Below are 15,707 nucleotides of genomic sequence, written 5' to 3' on the forward strand. Positions count from 1 at the left end.
AGAGAAGGTTTAGAACAACAGACTATAAAGGAACAAATGATCTTAAAGCCAATCTTTTTCAGTCTGTGTGGAGGGGGGTGAGCTGAATCAGTTTCAATGGGCTTTTATATTTGTTTGTACAATGTGGACATTGCTGGCTCGACCAGCATCGATTATCCATCCCAAATTACTCTTGAGAAGGTAGTTGGGGCTGCCTTCTTGAACTGCAGATTTGAAGTTACTGTCAGATCAGCCATGATCTAATTAAATGGGTCAAGGGGCTGAATTATCTACTCCTACTTCTATGTTTATAAGTTTGCCGCAGTCCATGTAGTTTAGGTACATCCAAAGTGCTGTTAGGAAGGGATTTCCAGGATTTTTGATTAGCGACAGTGAAAGGATAGCAACATGATGCCAAGTCAGGATTGTTTATGTCTTGGGTGCCATTGTTTTTCGGTGAAGGGTCTATTCCTCTGCTGTACTGTTCTTTGTTCTTTAGATAACTTGCAGTTGTCCATGTTCCCAATTATCTGCTGCCCTTGTTCTCTCGGTGGGACAGTTTGTAGGATTGGAAGGTGAAGGTCGCAGTGTTGGAAGGTGCTGTTGAAAGTTAAATTATATTAGTTTCCTCATATTAAAAAATGGAACTCAGGTGAGGATATGGTGGGGAGATCGAGATCAGAGAGGCAGTATTTCAGAATTTATCACTGTGATAGCAGCAATCCCATTGCTATCTGTTGGCAAGACTGATGGAAATATTTAAAGTGAAGACCATTGGAGGATGAGGTACAATGGAATTTGTGAACTACCTGAGGATAATGGCGAGGGGAAAGGAAGGGATCAGGAAAGCAGCAGACACGTTGTTCCAGGAGAAGTGGGATCTGGTTGTGTATATGTCAGGTTTTACACAGCACACAGTGGTTTCACTCTGGATGGAGAATCTCTGAAACACTCAAATCACTCAATTGGAAACTCAGATTGTCTGCTTGGATGAAGGTTTGTGTTGCAACTGATGAGAAGCAGCCTCACTCAGACACCCACACACACAGAGACACATACTCTCTCTCTCACACACACACGCACACACACACATATACATGCACAGAAACTAACACATGCAGCCATCCTCCCACCCACCCATCCACACACTGGACCAACTGAATTAAGAACAGCTTCTTCCCTGCTATCAGACTTTTGAATTGGCCAACATATATTACATTGATCTTATTCTACACCTTAGCTATGACTGTAACACTATATTCTGCACCCTCTTCTTCCCGATGTACTTTATGAATGGTATGTTTTGTCTGTATAGCGCGCAAGAAACAATAATATTCACTGTATCCCAATACATGTGACAATAGTAAATCAAATCAAAAACTCTCACATGAAATAGGCCTGTCCCATTGGGTGGACAACACCAGCTAACCTGACTAAAACTGAGGATAAAGTATTGTTGTCTGTAAGGGCTGAAGCAATACACTTGGCTTCCTTGTAGATCTGTGGCATCAAGTTCAAGACTCCTTCATGAATCATCCTCTTGGCCTCTAGCCTGTCAACTGTCCATGAGAATCTTATATGTTTCAGAATGTTCACTGCTCATTCTTCCAAACCCAATGAGTATAGGTGCAACCCTTCCCCAAAAGACAACGAGTTGGATTCTGCGGCCTCACTTGTCCCAAAACTGGAGAATCCCCCCCAAGGTCAAAGGATTTTTGTGTGGTCCACCTGCTACGATTCCTGTGGTGGGCAGGATGGGAGAATTCTCCCCTACACCTTCACAACCTTTCCTCAAAAGCCAACACCTTCATCTTAGGAATGGGCCTGGTGAACTTTCTCTGAACTCATTCCAATGAAAGCATGTCATTCCATAAGTAGGGAGACCAAAACCGTACACAGTATTCCAGCTGCTATCTCAGCAATGTCCTGTGTAGGTGTAGCAAGTTCTATTTTTCAAACTCCACCCCCTTGCAGTAAAGTCCAACACTCCATTTGCCTTCTTCTTTACTTGCTGTACCTTCATCCTATTTTTTCACGATTCATGTACAAGGACACCCAGATTCCTCTCTACGGCAGTATTCTTCAGTTTCTGTATATTTAAACAATTTTTTGCTTCTCTATTCTTCCTGCCAAAGTGGAAAAGCTCCCACTTTCCCGCACTATACTCCATCTGCCATTTTTCTGTCCATTCAGGTAACTTATCTGTGCCCCTTACAGATTTTTTGTAATAACCTCACAACTTGCTTTTCTACCTATCTTTGTATCATCAATTCTGGCTTCATCCAAGTCATTGATCAAGGTGGCTGTTTTTCTCTCTCTCAGTTGTGGGTGATATTTGTCCCTATTCTCCTGGAAACTGAATGAATCTTGTTCCAAACTGGGTTCAATATCAGACATTTCAGGGAGTCAGGAATCATTCGCCCCTGAACCTACACTGGTAAAACCCCAGGCAGTTCCTCAGTAAGGGTTTTTCTGGTTCCTCACCATATATTAGTCAGGATACTGAAACCCAGCTTTTCTTACAGTTCACTCCTGGAGGCCCCACTCCCTGAGCCGACAACATTCAGCAGTGACAGTGCTGAAGTTTCACAGTGGGAGTGATTCCCAGAGTAACTGTCAATCAGATCACCATTGATGTCCAGGTTTGTGTAGTTTTAGTTATCCTGATGTCTAACACACACACATCAATAAAACAGGGAATTCCTGCAAACAAACTGCAGCTTCTTCTCTATCTGGAGATCCAATGTTTGTTGAATAATTGTCCCAGCGATTAACAGGCTCCTGTGAACTCATCCAACTCGTATTTTAATACTGACTTTAACAAATATATTTTAAATAGGTTTATTTTAAATGAGTTAAAACCAGCCTTAAAATGGTAGATATAGTATAATAACCAGAGTAATTTTCAGGCTGGAAACTTTAACCTGCTGTTTCACTTTGATTTAGGAGCAAATCCCAGTTTTACACCAATCTCTGATTCATGTGTCCAGCATTCACCGTCATTCTAAAAACAGAAGTTGCTGCAAAATCTCAGTAAGTCTGACAGAATCTGTAAAGATGTGGAGATGCCGGCGTTGGACTGGGGTGAACACGGTAAGAAGTCTCACAACACCAGGTTAAAGTCCAACAGGTTTATTTGGCAGCAAATACCATAAGCTTTCAGAGCACTGCTCCTTCGTCAGATGGAGTGGAAATGTGCTTTCAAACAGTGCAAACAGACAAAATCAAGTTGCAGAATACTGATTAGAATGCGAATCCTACAGCCAGCCAGGTCTTAAAGGTACAGACAATGTGGGTGGAGGGAACATTAAGCACAGGTTAAAGAAATGTGTATTGTCTCTAGACAGAATATTTGAGACTTCTTACAGTCGCTTCTCGGCCCTTTGGCTAAGATCAAGTGTAGCATGGTCGGCAGCCCATGGTCGGCCGCACTTGGTTGAGGTCATTAGGTTACACTGAAGCTTCATATGTTTCATATGAAGCAATTTTTTAAAGCGGCATCTCGGCCTTTTGGCTAAGATGCAAATGAGCTCAAGTCTTGGAGGAGGAACCTCCCCCTTCTCCAATCAGCTTGCCTCATGTAGATCAGGCCCAGGACAGGGTGGTTTGGTCGCTCGCCCTGTCTTGTCAGCCTGGATCTGAAATGTCTCAACTTGTTGAGACTCTGAATTGGATTTGATTTGATTGAATTGGAAAAGTATAAACAAAAATTTAAAAATCTGTAAACACAGTAAGAAGTTTAACAACACCAGGTTAAAGTCCAACAGGTTTATTTGGTAGCAAAAGCCACACCAATAAATAAACCTGTTGGACTTTAACCTGGTGTTGTTAAACTTCTTACTGTGTTTACCCCAGTCCAACGCCGGCATCTCCACATCATGAGTATCTGTAAAGACAGGAACAGTTAATGTTTCCAGTTGAAGGTGACTCTTCTTCTGTGTCAAAACATTAGCTCTGTTTCTCTCTCCAGAGATGCTGTCAGACCTGCTGAGTTTTTACAGCACTTCTTGTTTTTATTTCTGAGTTCAGGACTCAGACAAGACAATCCACAATACAAATCTTACAACTGGGCCAGGGTTTATTAACATCAGCAGAAACAGACACCAATGAAAATGGTTGGGACCTCGATGTGATTAACAGCAAAATTCAGTCCTTGCAGTCACTCATGAACATGATGGTGTTTCAGCAGGTGAGGTGACTGAGTGAATCCCTTCCCACACACGGAGCAGGTGAATGGCCTGTCCCCAGTGTGAATTCGCTGGTGCTTTACCAGGTTGGATGATTGACTGAATCTCTTACCACAATCAGAGCAGGTGAATGGTCTCTCCCCCGTGTGAACTCGCTGGTGCCTCCGCAGGCTGGATGAACAAGTGAATCCCTCCCCACACTGAGAGCAGCTGAATGGCGTCTCCCCAGTGTGAACTCGCTGGTGTTTCTGCAGGTTGGATAACTGAGTGAATCCCTTCCCACAATGAGAGCAGCTGAATGGCCTCTCCCCAGTGTGAACTCGCTGGTGTGTCCGCAGGTTGGATAACTGAGTGAATCCCTTCCCACAATGAGAGCAGCTGAATGGCCTCTCCCCAGTGTGAACTCGCTGGTGTGTCTGCAGGTGGGATGAACAAGTGAATCCCTTCCCACAATGAGAGCAGGTGAACGGCCTCTCCCCAGTGTGAACTCGCTGGTGTGTCCGCAGGCTGGATAAATGACTGAATCCCTCCCCACACTGAGAGCAAGTGAATGGTGTCTCCCCAGTGTGGCTGCGCCGATGAGCTTCCAGCTGAGATGGGGATATGTATCTCTTCCCACAGTCCCCACATTTCCATGGTTTCTCCATGGTGCAGGTGTCCTTGCCTCTCTCTTGGGTGGACAATCAGTTGAAACTTCGTCCACACACAGAACACGAGTACAGTCTCTCCCTGCTGTGAATGGTGTGATATTTATTCAGGCTGTGTAACTGGTTAAAGCTCTTTAGTCTGTGCACTGGAAGACTCTCACTCGAGTGTGGCAGTGTGTTGGTGCTTTTCCAGTCACACTGATGGTCGAACTCTTTTCAAATCGACAAACTGGACAATCATTTCTCCTTCTAGATTCAATGGCTGATGATATTCAGCTCCCAAGGAATATGACTCTGTCAGATCTGACGTGACATTTGAGATTTCGGCCTGTGATTCCTCTTTCAATATCCTGTAAAATGGGTTTACAAAAGTCATCAATGTTAGTCCAGGATAGAAATTCAGAACAGACAATTCTAGTTTCTATGGAACATTCTTTCCTATTTCAGTCCCAAAAAGCTGTGAATCCACACACTCTCCCTCGATTCTCACTCTGCTGTATCTAATATTCACCCTCCCAATTCTCCTGAAGGTGCTGATTGAGGCTGATTGACAGATCCATGCTCACTGCTTCATGTCCTGGACACAGAGACCATAACAAATTGGAGCTGCAGTCGGCCATTTGGCTCATCGCGTCTTTTAAACTATTCAATGAGATAATTCGTTCATAAACCTCAGCATCATTCTCCCCACACTAAACCCATATCCCTTGATATCCTCAATATCTAGAAACCAATCAATCTCTCTCTTGAAAATAGTTGATGACTGAGGTTTCACTGTCCTCAGGGGTTGAGAATTCCAAATCTTTCCCACATCCTTGAGTGAAGAAATCCCCCCATGTCTTAGCTTTTGCTCCATCTTCTTGTCTGTTCCCCATAACTCTTGACACCCTTGTCAGTCAAAGATCTGTCTAACTGGAATATATTCAATGATCCTCAGCCTCCACTGGTCCCTGTGGAAGAGAAATCCAAAAGACTAACAACCCTCTGAGGGAAGAGATGTCTGGAAATATATAACAAGTTCCACCCCACCATCAGACTCACCATGGACTACTCTCCGGAATCGGTTGCATTCTTGGACACATGCATCTTCATTAAGGAGTCACCTCAGCACCTCACTATACCGCAAGCCCACAGATAACCTCACGATGCTCCACTTCTCCAGCTTCCACACGAAACACGTTAAAGAAGCCATCCCCTACGAACAAGCCCTCCATATACACAGGATCTGCTCGGATGAGGAGGATCGCAACAGACACCTCCAGACGCTGAAAGATGCCCTCATAAGAACAGGATATAGCGCTCGACTCATCGATCAACAGTTCCGACGCGCCACAGCGAAAAACCGCACCAACCTCCTCAGAAGACAAACACGGGACACGGTGGACAAAGTACCCTTCATCATCCAGCATTTCCCCGGAGCAGAGAAGCTATGGCATCTCCTCCGGAGCCTTCAACATGTCATTGATGAAGATGAACATCTCACCAAGGCCATCCCCACACCCCCACTTCTTGCCTTCAAACAACCGCACAACCTCAAACAGACCATTGTCCGCAGCAAACTACCCAGCCTTCAGGAGAACAGTGACCACGACACCACACAACCCTGCCACAGCAACCTCTGCAAGACATGCCGGATGATTGACACAGATGCCATCATCTCACGTGAGAACGCCATCCACCAGGTACACGGTACATACTCTTGCAACTCGGCCAACATTGTCTACCTGATACGCTGCAGGAAAGGATGTCCCGAGGCATGGTACATTGGGGAAACCATGCAGACGCTGCAACAACAGATGAATGAACACCAGTCGGCAATCACCAGGCAAGACTGTTCTCTACCTGTTGGGGAGCACTTGAGCGGTCACGGGCATTCGGCCTGTGATATTTGGCTAAGCGTTCTCCAAGGCGGCCTTCACGACACATGACGGCGCAGAGTCGCTGAGCAGAAACTGATAGCCAAGTTCCGCACACATGAGGACGGCCTCAACCGGGATATTGGGTTCATGTCACACTATCTGTAATCCCCACAGCCTGCCTGGACCTGCAGAGTTTCACTGGTTGTCCTGTCTGGAGACAATACACATCTCTTTAGCCTGTCTTGATGCTCTCTCCACTCACATTGTTTGTATCTTAAAGACTTGATTAGCTGTAAGTATTCGCATTCCAACCATTATTCATATAAATTGAGTCTGTGTCTTTATATGCCCTGTTTGTGAACAGAATTCCCACTCACCTGAAGAAGGGGCTTGCAGCTCCGAAAGCTTGTGTGGCTTTTGCTACCAAATAAACCTGTTGGACTTTAACCTGGTGTTGTTAAACTTCTTCCCGAGATTAAAGTCATGATGTGGAGATGCCGGCTTTGGACTGGGGTAAAGACAGTAAGAAGTTTAACAACACCAGGTTAAAGTCCAACAGGTTTATTTGGTGAGTGGCTTTTGTTACCAAATAACCTGTTGGACTTTAACCTGGTGTTAAACATCTTCCCGAGATAAAAGCCTGGGAGCTGTAAACCCGGGACCTGCAGGGTCTTATTCGGGCCGTGCGACCAACAGCGGGTGTTTGTGAAGCCAGAGCTCCCTCCCTACCCCGACTCCCGGCTCCATTTCTCCCGCAGCCCCACCGACTCACCCGCTGAAAAAAGCGGCTCCCGCATTCACAGGGCTCAGAGCAAAGTGACACTGCGCACGCTCCAGATACAGCACTGCGCCTGCGCAATGGGCTCCTGTGGAATGAATAGGACACGTTCATACGCGCAGAGGCACCTGGGAATTAACGGCGTCATTGTCAAAGACAACAATAGAAAACTATCTTGTGCAATTACGAACAAATAATTTTTAAAAATGCATTCCTCGGAATTTGTGCGCTGCCATTCTCCATTTCTAAAATTGATTTAAACCAGTGCTCTCCTGTGGGAATACCCTGAGTTTTTAAAACCTTTCCCACTGGTTTCCTCCCCTCTCTCTCTCTCTGCTCTCCTGAAGGTGCTCACACTGGTTGGGTAAATCCCACAGAGACTGGTTTCTTTCACTTTCTTTCTCCTGATGCTGAATATTCTGTTTTATGGAATGATACATCACAGATGGAAACCATTTGGCTCATCCTGCCCAGTCGGCCTGTCTTTAAGATCTATCCAATTAATCCCACAGCCCTGCTGGCAGAGTGAGAACAATGTATATATACTGCAGCAATATGGGAGATGAATGGAAAATGTTTTCCAGTTGCATACCTCTCAGACACACTCACCCCTAGAAAGATAAATTGTCCTGTGTACTAAGCAGATATTAAGGTTCCACTTAAAATTAAAACAGAAGGTGCTGGAAAAATGCAGCAGTCACCAGGGCCGAGTTTATGGTCAAAATGATGGTGCTGAGCTGCCGTTAGAAAGTAACCAGCAATCCAACAAACTACTCAAAATAGTGAATCAAACAAAATTGATCAAAGATTGAGCCAAAGTATTCTGTTTTCCAACATGGTGCTATGATTTTTTGTGATGGTTTTAATGTTCTCACAATTACCTGGTGTAGTCCGGGTTTATTTTATACACATTCCAACCCATCGCTGTCCATGAGCACATTACCCCCACTCTGATTCTCCATCCCATCAGAGACAACTCAGTCACTGACTGGAAATTAGGGCTTTTAATGAGAGCTCTGACAACTGAGAATGCACCGTAGGCAGAATCAACCCGAGCTCACAAACCACAGACAGTGAACATTATCCCCCAGACCCGAATATAAAACAGTGAACATTATCCCCCAGACCCGAATATAAAACAGTGAACATTATCCCCCAGACCCGAATATAAAACAGTGAACATTATCCCCCCCAGACCCGAATATAAAACAGTGAACATTATCCCCCCCAGACCCGAATATAAAACAGTGAACATTATCCCCCAGACCCGAATATAAAACAGTGAACATTATCCCCCAGACCCGAATATAAAACAGTGAACATTATCCCCCCCAGACCCGAATATAAAACAGTGAACATTATCCCCCCCAGACCCGAATATAAAACAGTGAACATTATCCCCCCAGACCCGAATATAAAACAGTGAACATTATCCCCCAGACCCGAATATAAAACAGTGAACATTATCCCCCCCCAGACCCAAATATAAAACAGTGAACATTATCCCCCAGACCCGAATATAAAACAGTGAACATTATCCCCCAGACCCGAATATAAAACAGTGAACATTATCCCCCAGACCCGAATATAAAACAGTGAACATTATCCCCCAGACCCGAATATAAAACAGTGAACATTATCCCCCAGACCCGAATATAAAACAGTGAACGTTATCCCCCAGACCCGAATATAAAACAGTGAACATTATCCCCCAGACCCGAATATAAAACAGTGAACATTATCCCCCCCAGACCCGAATATAAAACAGTGAACATTATCCCCCAGACCCGAATATAAAACAGTGAACATTATCCCCCAGACCCGAATATAAAACAGTGAACATTATCCCCCCCCAGACCCAAATATAAAACAGTGAACATTATCCCCCAGACCCGAATATAAAACAGTGAACATTATCCCCCAGACCCGAATATAAAACAGTGAACATTATCCCCCAGACCCGAATATAAAACAGTGAACATTATCCCCCAGACCCGAATATAAAACAGTGAACATTATCCCCCCCAGACCCGAATATAAAACAGTGAACATTATCCCCCAGACCCGAATATAAAACAGTGAACATTATCCCCCAGACCCGAATATAAAACAGTGAACATTATCCCCCCCAGACCCGAATATAAAACAGTGAACATTATCCCCCAGACCCAAATATAAAACAGTGAACATTATCCCCCCCAGACCCGAATATAAAACAGTGAACATTATCCCCCCCAGACCCGAATATAAAACAGTGAACATTATCCCCCCCAGACCCGAATATAAAACTGTCAACATTATCCCCCCCACACTTGAATACAAAATTGTCCTGATGGATTCAGACAGCATTATCACAATATTCCAAATGTATTTTTTCCAGGAATAGATTCAGCGGCTGCATCACAGGAGGCCAGAGATACTCTCCTCAAACTCGGCTCATGTGAGGAATCCCTCCAATGAGGCTCAGGAATGTTGCAACCAGAGTCACGTGACCACCAAGTGTGTAACTGAACAAACTACCGCAACGTTGAAGATGTGTTTCAGTGTGAAATGATTTGCTTCACCTGTTGGTTCAGAGTTGAGAGAAAATTTCCCTTTCTGGGGTAACTTCTTAAAGCGACAGAGCACGACAAGCTCACAACTCCTTGATTAAAATAAGATGCAAGATCCTTCATTGTAACTTAACCCTTTTTAAGCCAACTTCCAAGGCCTGATTTTATCAGCAACATCTAATCTTTGTTAATTTAAAATCCCAAACACGTTACCAGCTGCAATCTCCTTGTTCTTTATCTGGGGTTGAGGTGACAACAATATAAAATTCTCAGTTATTCCAAATTCCTCCAGGGTATGCTTAAAATTTCCACATTTAACTGGCTCCAATAAATCCACAATTATAAACTAAAATAGACACGAGTTTCTGGGTGATTTAAAAACAATTTAAAAACAAGATGCCATAGGAAAGATAGAACAGGAGGAAAGAAAGGAGGGGGAGTTGCACTTTTGATTCAGGAAAACATCACGGCAGTACTGAGAGGGGATATATCCGAGGGTTCGCCTACTGAGTCAAAAGGGGTGAACTGAGAAATAAGAAGGGGGAAATCACTTTGATAGGGTTGTACTATAGGCCCCCAAATAGTCGGTGGGAAATTGAGGAGCAAATATGTAAGGAGATTACAGATAGTTCCAAGAAAAATAGGGTGGTAATAGTCGGGGACTTTAACTTTCCCAACATTGACTGGGACAGCCATAGTATTAGAGGCTTGGATGGGGAGAAATTTGTTGAGTGTATTCAGTAGGAATTTCTCATTCAGTATGTGGATGGCCCGACTAGAGAGGGGCAAAACTTCACCTCCTCTTGGGAAATATTAAGGGCAGGTGATAGAAGTGTGAGTGAGGGATCACTTTGGGACCAGTGACCATAATTCCAATAGTTTTCAGATACCTATGGAAAATGATTGGTCAGGTCCAAAAGTTAAAATTCTAAATTAGGGAAAGGCCAATGTTGATGGTATCAGGCAGGAACTTTCGACAGTTAACTGGGAGAGTCTATGGGAAGGCAAAGGGACGTCTGGTAAGTGGGAGGCTTTCAAAAGTGTTTTAACCAGGGTTCAGGGTAAGCACATTGCTCTTAGAGTGATGGGCAAGGCTGGTAGAAGTCGGGAACCCTGGATGACTCGAGATATTGAGGCCCTCGTCAAAAAGAAGGAGGCACATGACATGCATAGGCAGCTGGGATCAAGTGGATCCCTTGAAGAGTATAGAGGGTGTAGGAGTAGAATTAAGAGAGAAGTCAGGAGGGCAAAAAGGGGACACGAGATTGTTTTGGCAGATAAGGCAAAGGATAATCCAAAGAGGTTCTATAAATACATAAAGTGCCAAAGAGTAACTAGGTAGAGAGTAGGGCCTCTTAAGGATCAACAAGGTCATCTATGTGCGGATCCACAAGAGATGGGTGAGATCCTAAATGAATATTTTTCATCATTATTTATTGTTGAGAAAAGCATGGATGTTAGGGAACTTGGGGAAATAAAGTGATGTCTTGAGGAGTGTACTTATAACAGGGAAGGAGGTGCTGGAAGTCATAAAGCGCATCAAGGTAGATAAATCCCCGGGACCTGATGAAGTGTATCCCAGAACACTGTGGGAGGCTAGGGGGGGAAATTGCGAGTCCCCTAGCAGAGATATTTGAATCATCGATAGTCACGGGTGAGGTGCCTAAAGATTGGAGGGTGGCAAATGTTGACCCTTTGTTTAAAAAGGGCTGCAGGGAAAAGCCTGGGAACTACAGGCCAGTGTGATTCACATCTGTAAGTTGTCAGAAGGTATTTGAGAGACAGGATCTACAGGCATTTGGAGACACAAGGACTGATTAGGGACGGTCAGCATGGCTTTGTGAGTGGAAAATCATGTCTCACAAATTTGATTGAGTTTTTTGAAGGGGTAACCAAGAAGGTAGATCAGGGCAGTACAGGTGATGCTGTCTACATGGACTTTAGCAAGGCCTTTGACAAGGTACCGCATGGTAGATTGTTGCTTAAGGTTAAATCTAATGGAATCCAGGGTGAGTTCGCCAAATGGATACAAAACTGGCTTGATGACAGAAGACAGAGGGTGGTTGTAGAAGGTTGTTTTTCAAACTGGAGCCTGTGCCTCAAGGATCGGTGCTGGGCCCACTGTTATTTGTCATTTATATTAATGATTTGGATGAGAATGTAGGAGGCATGGTTAGTAAGTTTTCAGATGACAACAAGGTTGGTGGTATCGTGGACAGTGAAGAAGGTTATCTAGGATTGTAGCATGATCTTGTTGGGACGTCTTGTTGAAGTTGTACAAGACATAGGTAAGGCCACACTTGGAATACTGTGTACAGTTCTGGTCACCCTATTATAGAAAGCATATTATTAAACTGGAAAGACTGCAGAAAAGATTTACTAGGATGCTACCGGGACTTGGTGGTTTGAGTTATAAAGAGAGGCTGGATAGACTGGGACTTTTTTCCCTGGAATGTAGGAGGCTGAGGGGTGAACTTATAGAGGTCTATAAAATAATGAGGGGCCAGTGGACTGACAAACGGCAGATGGAGTTTAATTCAGATAAATGCGAGGTGATACATTTTGGGCGATCGAACCAGGGCAGGACTTACTCAGTTAATGGTAGGGTGTTGGGGAGAGTTACAGAACAGAGATCTAGGGGTACAGGTTCATAGCTCCTTGAAAATGGAGTTGCAGGTGGACAGAGTGGTGAAGAAGGCATTCTGCATGTTGGTCAGAACATTGAATACAGGAGTTGGGACGTCTTGTTGAAGTTGTACAAGACATTGGTAAGGCCACACTTGGAATACTGTGTACAGTTCTGGTCACCCTATTATAGAAAGCATATTATTAAACCAGAAAGAGTGCAGAAAAGATTTACTAGGATGCTACCGGGACTTGGTGGTTTGAGTTATAAAGAGAGGCTGGATAGACTGGGACTTTTTTCCCTGGAATGTAGGAGGCTGAGGGGTGAACTTATAGAGGTCTATAAAATAATGAGGGGCATAGATCAGCTATATAGTCAACATCTTTTCCCAAAGGTAGGGGAGTCTAAAACTAGAGGGCATAGGTTTAAGGTGAGAGGGGAGAGACACAGAAGGATCCAGAGGGGCATTTGTTTCACACAGAGGGTGGTGAGTGTCTGAAAAAAGGTGCCAGAGCTAGTAGTAGAGGCAGGTACAATTTTGTCTTTTAAAAAGCGTTTAGACAGTTACATGGGTAAGATGGGTGTCGAGGGATATGGGCCAAACGTGGGCAATTGGGACTAGCACAGGGGTTAAAAAAGGGGCGGCATGGACAAGTTGGGCAGAAGGGCCCGTTTCCAAGCTGGAAACCTCTATGACTAAATGAACTGTCTGCTGAAAGGGTTAACTTTTCTACAGAATCTAAAGGGGTGGGGAGTGAACAGAAAACACTTGGCACACAATTACATCACTTTACATAATTTTTAAAAACTTCTCCAACAACAAAATAAAGTTGATTTTAAACTTAATCTATTAATTCTTTTGTTCTCTTCCTCAACCTAATTATTTTTATTTGATCAGTTTTTGTTAGGGATGGGTAACTTCTGTTCTTTATAAACTGGTTCACTGGTTTTGTTGATTCTACATGGGCTCGGAGAATCAGAACCCAGACTTTATCATCCTTATCCTTTTTCTCGCTTTGCCACCACTCCCTCTGTTTTGCGGGAGGGTCATGGGGATTCCAATCAGACCGAATCAAATTATCAGATAAGTAAAATACTGCGGATGCTGGAATCTGAAACAAAAACAGAAAATGCTGGAAAATCTCAGCGGGTCTGACAGCATCTGTGAAGAATGGAGCCAAAGTTTCAATACTGGATGACCCTTCATAACAGCTCTCATGAAGCATCATCCAGACTCAAAACGTTGGCTCTATTCTCTAATCATTTTATCGATACATTTCTAGTTCTTAGTTTTAGGTTTAAAGTGAGAGGAGAGAGATACAAAAGGGTCCAGAGGGGCAGTTTTTCGCTCAGGTCGTGGTGAGTGTCTGGAATGAGTTGCCAGAGGCAGTGGTAGAGGTGGGTGCAATTCTGTCTTTTAAAAAGCATTTAGACAGTTACATGGTAAGATGGGTATAGAGGGATATGGGCCAAATACGGGCAATTGGGACTTGCTTAGTGGTAAAAACTGAGCGGCATGGACAAGTTGGGCCGAAGGGCCTGTTTCCATGTTGTAAACCTCTATAACTTCCTAACACCCAGTCACTCTGTGATCCTTGTGAAATCTGAAACCAGGTATTTGCAACAAGACTCAAAGAGCATCAGCCCACTGGAGGCAAAGTCATGAGACCGGCCAGTCCAGCAGAAAGAAACCCCCCGACCCTCCCCATTGACCAACTGTGAGAACGAACAAAATGCAGTCCTGGATGTAATTGAGAGCAGAAACAATAACAGCAGAATCCAACCCCCTGGAATCACTTGTGAATTTCTTGGTGTCTCAGCAGGTGGGATGAAACTCTGAATCTCTTCCCACACTGAGAGCAGGTGAATGGTCCCTCCCCAGTGTGAATGCGCTGGTGTCTCTGCAAGTTGGATGACTGAGTGAATCCCTCCCCACACTGAGAGCAGGTGAACGGCCTCTCCCCTGTGTGAACTCGCTGGTGTGTCTGCAGGTCAGATGAGTTAGTGAATCCCTTCCCACACTCAGAGCAGATGAATGGTTTCTCCCCAGTGTGAACTCGCTGGTGTCTCCGCAGGCTGGATAACAGAATGAATCCCTTCCCACACTGAGAGCAGGTGAACGGCCTCTCCCCTGTGTGACGGCGCTGGTGTCTCTGCAGGTCGGTTGACAGAGTGAATTCTTGCCCACACTGAGAGCAGGTGAACGGTCTTTCCCCAATGTGAACTCGTTCGTGTGTCCGCAGGGTGGATGAGTTCGTGAATCCCTTCCCACACTGAGAACAGTTGAATGGCCTCTCCCCAGTGTGAACTCGCTGGTGTCTCTGCAGGAGGGATGACCGAGTGAATCCCTTCCCACACTGAGAGCAGGTGAATGGCCTCTCTCCAGTGTGAACTTGTTCGTGTGTCCGCAGGGTGGATAACTGAGTGAATCCCTTCCCACACTGAGAGCAGGTGAACGGTCTCTCCCCAGTGTGAACGCGTTCGTGTGTCTGCAGGCTGGATAACTGAGTGAATCCCTTCCTACACTGAGAGCAGGTGAACGGTCTCTCCCCAGTGTGAACTCGCTGGTGTCTCTGGAGGTCGGATAACTGACTGAATCCCTTCCCACATTGAGAGCAGGTAAATGGCCTCTCTCCAGTGTGAACTCGCTGGTGTCTCTGCAGGAGGGATAACCGAGTGAATCCCTTCCCACACTGAGAGCAGGTGAATGGTCTCTCCCCAGTGTGGCTGCGCCGATGAACTTCCAGCTTAGATGGGGCTCTGTATCCCTTCCCACAATCCGCACATTTCCATGGTTTCTCCATGATGCAGGTGTCCATGCCTCTCTCTTGAGTGGACAATTCGTTGAAACTTCGTCCACACACAGAACAAGATTACAGTCTCTACCCGCTGTGAATGGTGTGATATTTATTCAGACTGTGTAACTGGTTAAAGCTCTTTAGTCAGTGCATTGGAACACTCTCACTCGAGTGTGTCAGAGTGTCGATGCTTTTTCAGTCACACTGACATTTCAAATCTTTTCAAATCGACAGACTGGACAATCATTTCTCCTTCTGGATTGAAAGTCCGATGATATTCA

At 44.7% G+C, this 15,707-nt stretch overlaps 2 protein-coding genes across 2 annotated transcripts in view; one reads left to right on the plus strand and one right to left on the minus strand.

The window, feature by feature from the left end:
• The window catches only part of LOC144485358 (uncharacterized), a 118,859-nt gene that overhangs the window by 97,075 nt on the left and 6,077 nt on the right, over positions 1–15,707 (plus strand). The window lies entirely within an intron of this gene.
• On the minus strand, positions 4,046–15,501 carry LOC144485354 (uncharacterized). The gene is made up of 3 exons (XM_078203551.1): positions 14,848–15,501; positions 14,464–14,763; positions 4,046–4,693 (listed from the first exon to the last, which is right to left on the minus strand). Exons 1-3 carry the CDS (start codon positions 15,445–15,447, stop codon positions 4,139–4,141), a joined length of 1,455 nt encoding a protein of 484 aa, XP_078059677.1. The 5' UTR covers positions 15,448–15,501; the 3' UTR covers positions 4,046–4,138.

Source organism: Mustelus asterias, unplaced genomic scaffold, assembly GCF_964213995.1.
Source record: "Mustelus asterias unplaced genomic scaffold, sMusAst1.hap1.1 HAP1_SCAFFOLD_192, whole genome shotgun sequence".
Classification (NCBI taxonomy): Eukaryota; Metazoa; Chordata; class Chondrichthyes; order Carcharhiniformes; family Triakidae; genus Mustelus; species Mustelus asterias.

Coding starts and splice junctions, on each gene's coding strand:
- LOC144485354 (XM_078203551.1), bottom strand. CDS start 15,447: ATGGACACCTGCATCATGGAGAAACCATGGAAATGTGCGGATTGTGGG. Junction 14,764..14,847: donor GGACACACGAACGAGTTCAC/ATTGGGGAAAGA, acceptor CAGCGCCGTCAC/ACAGGGGAGAGGCCGTTCAC. Junction 4,694..14,463: donor AGTGTGGGAAGAGATTCAGA/GTTTCATCCCAC, acceptor CAGTGTGGGGAG/GGATTCAGTCATTTATCCAG.